At 37.9% G+C, this 9,438-nt stretch overlaps 1 protein-coding gene across 1 annotated transcript; it reads left to right on the top strand.

Annotated features, from left to right (window-relative positions):
- Positions 1-215: 215 nt before the first annotated feature.
- Positions 216-9,418, top strand: cab39l (calcium binding protein 39-like). The gene is made up of 9 exons (XM_081360284.1): positions 216-560; positions 3,431-3,565; positions 5,202-5,366; positions 5,617-5,735; positions 5,991-6,159; positions 6,762-6,821; positions 6,908-6,973; positions 7,051-7,194; positions 7,840-9,418. Exons 2-9 carry the CDS (start codon positions 3,464-3,466, stop codon positions 8,017-8,019), a joined length of 1,005 nt encoding a protein of 334 aa, XP_081216410.1. The 5' UTR covers positions 216-560; positions 3,431-3,463; the 3' UTR covers positions 8,020-9,418.
- Positions 9,419-9,438: the final 20 nt, after the last annotated feature.

The following is a 9,438-nucleotide window of genomic DNA, read 5'->3' on the forward strand; positions in this document are numbered from 1 at the left end:
CAGAGTCTCTGCTTCAGTAACACACTGCGCACACACACCCAGACTTTGGCTATGACGGTGTCGTTCAATAGTTCATGCAGGTATATGACGCGATACTAGTATAAAAAACGTCGTGATTCAAAATCATGAGTCATGCACTTATTCTAGTCAGAATATCTCTCCATAATACAGTCTGAACACATCCACATCCGGGTAACACGACGCCTCGCCTCAGTGCGGGAGGAAGGCTTTCAGCTACTGATCTGAGATCAGCTCGAACGTCACAGGCTTAACCGCCACGGACGGCCACAGAACCGATCCCAGATCATTCTCCAACCACAGAAAGGCACCAGACAGGGAGTTTGTTACAAACCCATCATGTCTTCTGCAGATATACGCGTTTGAGTCAGTCAGTGTTTAATTCGCTCATACACACTTTCCTCTGACGTTTAGCCCAGCGCGCGCGCGCGCGCGCTCACACACACAACACACAGTCTGCTGGCGTGATCAAGACGGCTGCTCGCGAACACACACAGAAACCACAGCAGCCGCAGAAGAAGAAACAATTACATCAAAGCACTGTAAGTATTCAACATTTCAGACATTACATACGCGATATCGAAACAATAGCTAGATATTATATAACGTCGAACACCGACATAAGCTCACAGGCTAGCGTTACTGCTGTGTGCCTTTATTTTGGTGTCGCAAGAGAATAAGCTAAACGTACGCCCAGTTTTCCGCATGTCGGGCTTGTTTTTGGTAACAGGGTTGACAAACTGAGAGTGTATATGAGTGTGTGAGCTCGAGCGTCTGATCTGCTTCATTGTTGCCGTTACAGTCTGTCGTTCTGTTCGGTTGTAACGTTCCGTTCGCGTGTTGCATTGTAACGAGCAGCTCGCTCAGTGTCACGCTGTAATTCTGCTGCTGTTTGTGTTGAATTCAGTGAACAGGCCTGAAACAACAGATCACACCACTGCAAGGCCTTCTCTCTTACACACACACACACACACACACACACACACACACACACACACACACACACACACAAGCAGATCATGCACTGGAGGGCCTGCTCACTCAGTTCAACATGCATTTCAGCACGATCCACACAATACCAGTCTCAAATCCGTCAGATGCGTCCCTACAGTCCCTACAGAACTTCTGTCACACACATCTGACGCCTGACGTTGAAATGACACACATTTAGCCTTGTTGTTTTTTTTGGGAATGTGATCTGCAGTCCAATGATAATGTATATTTTTAAATCATTTTATTTTGGAGAACTGTTACAACAATGCCAAAAAGAATGACATAATTTATTAATAATATGTTGGTTAAAAGATATTCAACTCATTGTAAATTCAGTTTATTATTTTTATTATATTTTTATTATCATTATAATCTGAATGACCAAAATGTTTAGCTGTGTCCCACATTTTTTGAACAACCTGATACTGCATAATGTTTTTTTTATTATGATTTGGTGACATCATTTGAATATTTTCTTCATCATATCGGGAAGTCATTTTTTTATCTTGACTTTAGTGTTAAAACTCAACCCTGTTACCAAATATTTTTCTGTCATTTATGGAAATATAAGTTAATCAGTAAGCACAATTTTCAGTTTTTGGTCAGGAACGAGCTAGCTGACTGACAGCTTATTTAGGCTGAATTTGCAACCCAAAATGGCTATCCATTCTGTCACACATTATATATTTTTTTAAGAATTACGTTCTTGTTTTGTATCCAATTCCTTGGTAATAAAACTGGTTTCTCATCTCTTATTTATCTAGGCTATGTCCAGTGCTTCAGACTAAATGCTTCCATTTCATATTTTATTTTCTAATATTGCGGCGCTAGGGTGTCGGAGGTGGTATTTACAGATAGTAAACAAAGGTGGCGCTTAATTTTTTTCTTTGCCGAGGACTATATAAAATTCCTAAAACTGTCACACAGCAAACAGAGGATCTGTTCACTCACTGTTAAATAAATGTGGTCATGTGACATTCCTCAGCGACGGGGCTTTTGATGGTTAAGGTGATATTGTGATAGTAAACACGGGCGAGGTGAGGGTGGTATGTGTTTCTGGAGATCGGGCATGACTTCATGACTGTCGTGAGTCAGGTCTTGGTTTTATTGCTGTCAGCGTTTACATAAGTGAATTATTAAGTTATTCCCACAGATAGCAGAGCGGACAAAGACTAGTATGATCAGTATTCAAAAAACTTTTTGAATATTTTCTTTAAAGGATCCTCTACAGGAGGTACTATCAAACTATATACACTTTGTGTAATCATTAATCTGTCAGAAGGTCTGGTGGTAATATTGTAAGATGTGCTGAATGAACGCAGCAGTAATATGAAGAGAATCTGTTCAAAGATCAGCTGCTGACAGGTGGAGGAACAGGAAATTTCTAACTCTTGGACTCTATCTCTCTCTCTCTCTCCCACTCACGCACACACACACACACCTTAGGTTCTTAGATCACAGGATTACCAGTCACAAGTTTCACTTAGTTCTCTCGGAAAACAGTGAATATTCCCCTCATTATAATTGTGTGCTGAAAAGTTCCTCTCACATCACATTTCCGTCAACCCTGTCAAAATGGTTTTGTTTCTACTGTGAAGAGATTCACTGAATCAAATTAAGAATAGTCATTTAGTTTCATTTAAAGTACATGTTAGTTCAAGGCTGGAACAATGAATGGAGTTTTTGTCTTTAATTTACATAATAATTAAAGCTACTTACAGCCTGAAGTGGAGTTTCAGATCATAACTGTTCTTAATTATTTCGATTTTTGGTGAAATGTAAATATTTTTTAAATCGAATCTTTTTAAATCGAATCTTTTTTAGTCTTTTTTCATTTTTATTGATTGAAATAAAGATTAAAAAAGAAAATGTAAATATTAGATGAAAAACTTGCAGCTTGAATGGAAAGATCTGTTCTTCAGACTAAAGTGTCTGTTGTACTGATATCTTACTACCAAATAAATATAATGTTTGAAAATGTATTTATTTTTTTACAAAAGCTCAACAAAATGACAAAAACTAAAATTAAAAGAACTAAATAGTTATATATATATAAATATAAAATATACTATTTACAATAATAATATATAAATAATACTAATTTTAATGGAAGATTTGCACTACTAGGAACACACCTACTCGTTCAAGTCATCAAAAGTTCAAAGTATAACAGCAATCATTTTTATTTTTAAAAGAAATTCATGAAGCGGCATTTTTTGTACTTGCATTCACACAAACATTAGATCCATCTTATTAGAAACATACATTCAGTCAAGTGCAGTATGCATGTGTGCTGCTTTTGATCAATGCAAAATATCCCGTTTAAATAATTTCAGGCTATTATCTCCTTTTAAACTTTAGTGTTGGATTTAAGAGGGCCATCAAAGCCATTGACTCCTTTTATTTTTTTCTATTCCAGCCGTTCTACAGCTAGAAGTCTACGGCCGCTACCATGCCACTATTTGGTAAATCTCACAAGAACCCCACAGAAATTGTGAAGACCCTGAAGGACAACCTCTCCATCCTGGTCAAACAGGACAAGAAGACAGAAAAGGTATGAGTCTGAAGTTGATGTTCATGTTACAGCATTTGCTGGCAGTTTCTGGGTTTTTTTATCACCTGACTATAGGAAATATATCAGGTAACAGTGCAGACATGGCAAAAAAAGAAGCGCTGATCACTATTGGTAAAGAGCATCTTGCTAGCTGTGGTGTCTGTCAGGAGTTATTCATCCATCTTGTTTCTCCACACATTACGTCACATTACACAACAACGCTTAAAAATAGTAGTCAACGATACAATGTTACTCGTGAACACAAATCAATAGATCGCTGCAATATGGCATACTTTACTGGGACTGTACAGCATCACTTTAATAAGCCTAATTTGATTTAAATGTGGTGTGTTTACACTAAAAAGAATGTTCCAGTGCCTGTTTAAGATGGCACAAAAGCGACTGTAAGGTTTAATGAATTTGCCACTCTGTGTTTACCTTGGTCCACCGGTCAGAATTTTTTTCTCCCTTATTTTTCCACTCTTTTCCCAAGATTTTATTCCATTCCATTATCTAGTCCAGTTGTTCCAGATCTCTCAGATGATTGCATAATGAACTTGACTATTGAGTGATGATGCTGAAGTTTTCCTAGGTCTCTTCAGCTTTAACCTCAGACACATGTTTTCTACCAGAATATCAGTGGTTATATCCTCTAAATCAGGCTTCTTTCCACTGCTGATTTTTTTTTCCATTGTGTTTTTGCATTTTTCATTTGCTTTTTCAGAGAGACGGGCCTGTCCTCAGGCAAATAAGAGTTTTAAGTCAGTGCACTAGATTAGCAGTGAATAATCTGATCCTATCTTAGAATGTGGATATGCATTTTGATAACTATGACTGTGTTTAGCCACACTTTTGAATATTAGCATAAAGTCTACTCAACTTTTTTTATTATCTGCTGTTAAAGGGAAGTGTAACATGGAAATGTCTATGAATGGCCTTTGCCAGTTTTGTGAGCAATATGCACCAGACTAATGTGGACATGCAGTCTGAAACTGGGATTTGCACTTAGCTTTTTAAAGACATTGCTTTACATTTTTTCTTCCAAAAGAGCTTTTCATTTGAATCGCAGTTGTTTGTTGAATTAGGCTAGTTCAGATAATTTAGCCGGCCCATCTCAATGTAAATAAGATGCCCAATTTACTCGTTCTGAACCCCATTTTCAAAGCGTCCAAATGAGCGAGAGGCTGGATTCCTTCCTGCAGGCTCTCATATTGGTGCTGAGAGTAGAAAGATGTCGCAGAGGTGGGAATATCGCTCCACTGCCCGACCTCTTGCTCATTTTCACCCGCCTGCTAAGGCCCTTTTCAGCAGCCTCACGCTAAAGTCAAGCGTTTGAAGCGCTGGGAACCTGCTGATTGTTATTCCGAGGGCCTGGGGCTCTTCCAGCTGGAGGAAAATCCATATGCTTCACGATGCCTCCACACTGTCAAACTGAGCTGTTTCAGCAGCTGATAAATAGCTAATGATGGTCTTTGTAAAATGAGCTTACATGTGAAATTACCCAGAATCCTTTAGGTGTTCAGAGCAATATGTGGCATTGATGTGCTCTGCATACACATATCCAGGAACGCCGTATTGAATTGGCAGCATACTTTGCATCGGTACTCAAGTGATTTTTTTTTTTGGTGTTTGTCAGGCTTCAGAGGAGGTGTCGAAATGTCTGGTGGCGATGAAGGAGATCCTGTACGGCACGAACGATAAGGAGCCGCACACAGAGACGGTGGCCCAACTGGCCCAAGAGCTCTACAACAGCGGCCTGCTCATCTCACTGGTGGAAAACCTCCAGGTCATCGACTTTGAGGTGAGGATCCTTTAAGACAATAACCTACCTACCCGCCCAACATAGTGTCGGCCCAGATCCGGCCCACATCTGGTACGTGTGGAATCCACATGTACCAGATGTGGGCCTGATCTGGGCCGACTGTATGTTGCTTTCTGTCTCTCCATCCATACATTTGGCTCCTTTTGTTTGAACGTGAATTTTTTGCTCTTTTCTTTTTATTCATGATTCTAATAATTGGTATATTGTGGGTGTCTATGTGTGTGCGCAGGGTAAAAAGGACGTTTGCCAGATCTTCAACAACATCCTGCGCAGGCAGATCGGAACCCGCAGCCCAACGGTGGAATACTTCTGCTCTCATCAGGAAGTTCTCTTCATCTTACTCAAAGGGTGAGAAGTGATGGGTATTTTTGAAATGCAGCATGTGAGCATGTTACTTACATACTTCCTGCATGGAAAGGCTTCCAGATGTTGCAGTTTTCCTTCCATCACTCCAGCAATAAATGGATGCATGCAGCATCAATATCAGAACAGCAAACATGCAATAGATCTAAAATCATCAAGCTCCATTCACCTGAACATGGCCCCTGTTGAGCATTAATTTGTGTGTGTGAACTTAACATTTCTACTGTGATGTCGTGGCAGGTATGAGACCCCTCAGGTGGCATTGAATTGTGGGATTATGCTGCGCGAGTGCATCCGGCATGAACCTCTCGCCAAAATCGTCCTCCACTCTGAACACTTTAAAGATTTCTTCAGCTACGTGGAGATGTCCACATTTGACATCGCTTCTGATGCATTTGCCACCTTTAAGGTGAGCGCTTTATTTGATTAAATATCACATTATTAATTTATACTAGAGCTGCATGATTCTGGATAAATTGAGGATCACGTTGTTAACAAAATAACATGTAATTTACTTGAGGTTCTGACTAATTTTAATTGCCATTTAAAATGTTTAATGAATCTTAAATTATTATTTTTTTTAAATTGGTTTGGATGAATGATTCAATGACTCGCTCATAAATTCTTCACTTGTTTCAATAATAGATGTTTTTTGAACGAATTTCTACATGTTACATGAATGAATACATGTTTTAAGTCACTTGTCGCCACCTACTGGTGTAACTATGTAATCGATGCAATCGTTATGTGACATTACTTGAAGGGTGATTTATTCTATTTTGATCTCTTCCTTTATATCCGAACTATAAACTTTTATCCCAGTACTTCTGTGATAATATGAATATTTGTTATAGAGAAATAACAAGACTGAGTGGTTGAAAATCGATTGAATTGAATCGAGATTGCGATCTTTTAACGATTAATCGTGCAGCTCTAATTGATACATAAATGATTTGATAATTGGGAAATTACACTAAATATATTGTTTTTTTGTTGTTGTTTTTTTTACAGGACCTGCTCACAAGACACAAGGTTCTGGTGTCGGAATTTTTAGAACAGAACTATGACGCGGTAAATACTTTTTTTTTGGTTTGTTAATTTTTTCATAGAATTGTGAAAAGCTGAGATTTTTTTAATGAGACTCTCTGATCTTCCAGGTTTTTGATAACTACGAGAAACTGCTTCACTCTGAGAACTACGTGACCAAGAGACAGTCGTTGAAGGTGTGTGTTCTGACATCTGATTTCTGTCGTCGGGAGCCTGTCCTGTCATTAACGACATGTGTTTGTGTGTGTGACAGCTGCTGGGTGAACTGCTCCTCGACAGACACAATTTCACAGTCATGACACGGTACATCAGTAAACCAGAGAACCTGAAGCTCATGATGAATCTCCTGAGGGACAAGAGCCCCAACATTCAGTTTGAGGCTTTCCATGTCTTTAAGGTACAAAAACTTGAGACACTACTTGAATTTACCCCTTCTTTTCCTTGCATGGAAAATACAATGTCAGGATTGAGGCTGTCAAACTTAAAAATGACAAAAAAGCACCATAAAAGTATCAAAAAGTAGTTAATGTGACATTAATATCCTTATGTTAAGTGTCTACTATGTAATAACATTTTTAGATTAATAATTTGATACGGTGAACTTAGTGTACGTACATGTTTTTACTTTGTACTGAAAAAAAAATACCTGCATGTAGTTACTTTATCTCTATAATATCTCTATAATTACACAAATCTTCCCTTCCCTTTTAACCCACCCTTAAACCTCACTAAACCTGTCCTAATCTTACCCGTAGTCAATAGCAGCACAAGTGTTTTGCAATACAACACAATAAGTACATTGTACTTACAATTCATTTAGATGGAAGTACATAGTAGTTAAAGACACCTAATAGAAAGTGGGACCCTTATAGTCATCAAAAGGGGTTCATATGAAATATATATTACATATTATAGCTTTGTGTGAGGGACAGACTGAAATATAAGGGGAAAAAAATCACACTGAAAAGTAAACTTATTGTATGCCTCCTAGTTGTATATCATTTTAAGAATCTTTTTTTTTTTTTTTTTTGTATTTCCTCAGGTGTTTGTGGCCAATCCAAATAAAACGCAGCCCATCGTAGACATTCTTTTGAAGAACCAAACGAAACTCATCGACTTCCTTAGCAACTTTCAGAAGGATCGCACGGACGACGAGCAGTTTAACGACGAAAAGACGTACCTCGTCAAACAAATACGAGACCTAAAGAAGCCAGCCTCCTAAACTTTAGCTATTGCAGTATTAGGGGAAAAAAAAAGCGACAAAAAACCCACAAAAAAAAAAAAATATTAACAATAATAATTCTATTTAAAATCTTGAAAAATGTGTCTCCTCTTAGTTCTGAGGCTTACAAAAGAAGGTTCCTGATCATTGATGTTCTCTGTTCTTATTTGCTTTTCTTTTTCCTCCTTTCTTTTCTTTTATCGCAAACTCTCGTGCCATGATAGGACGTTTTAAAAGTAGGAAGCAGCCAGGTTGAGTCACAGGACGAACACATCAAGACACACGCTGCGGATGAGGAAGTACAGGTAAACTTTAATTTTTCCGTTTCTGGACACTCCACACTCTCCCTGGCATCAGCAGCGCCACAATCAGAAGAGATTGTGTTGTTTGGATGTTGCCGGAAAAGAGCTGAGATTCCCAAACGATCAGTTACGAGCTCTCTTGATATCTTGTAACTGCACTAATCTTCATTCTTGCATTCCTCCTTTCTGTCGTCTTTTGTTGGGCATCGGTTTGACTTGCATTCGCTTTTATTTGATTAGCCTGTGCTTTGTTCCGAACACTACAAACCTGATCATTTCCTCCCTGTTCTCTTTATTCTGTTTGTGTTTTATAAGAATTATCTAGAAGGATGAATTCATTTATCAGTATTTTAATTATTGTTCATCTGAGCTGAAACAGGAAGAGCGCGTGTGTGGGTCTTCATGTACATTTTGAGTTGCTGCCAGGCCGTTTTTTTTTTTTTTTTTTTTTTCTGATCGGAAAGCATCGCTGTTTTGTTTTATATATTTTTATTTGATGTTTACCTAAAGCTGATTTTGCTCTGAAGGTGGTTGCCATTTTAGAAGAATCTTGGAAAATCAACTTTGGCACTAAGTGTATATTCCAACTCGTAGATTTCATGTAGATCAGTGAGGTAAATCTATAGTGCTTCGGCATTACTATCGTATGCTCTATACTATAGTGTCCTTAGTGCTATTGAATTTGTTAACTTTAGTACATCATACTAAAGTACTTCTTATACTGTCGTGCAGCTGTAGTGTAATATTCATTTCTATACTATAGTATTCCTTTTACTGTAGTATGTATTTTGTGCTATAACCCATAATTCAGCTGTCTTTGATGATTTTGACAGAAGTAGATTGTTGCATAGCTGAAAAACAAGATGAAATGAGGACGCAAATGTACAAAACAGGTGCCTTTTGTTCTTAAGTTGTTAATTTACTTCTTTTTTTGTTTGAGAAGAAATTTTAGAAGGGGGAGCTTAATTTCTTTTTGTTTTTAATATGTTCTCATTGAGCATATTTAGCTTGATTAAGCAATGAACCTCTTTAACTCACTATATTTGAGTTATGCTGTTGAAGAAAATTGATTAAATTTCATTCTTTTTTTTTCTCTACAGTTGATTTCAGTATTTTT

Source organism: Scardinius erythrophthalmus (genome assembly GCF_964197995.2).
Source record: "Scardinius erythrophthalmus genome assembly, chromosome: 3".
NCBI lineage: Eukaryota > Metazoa > Chordata > Actinopteri > Cypriniformes > Leuciscidae > Scardinius > Scardinius erythrophthalmus.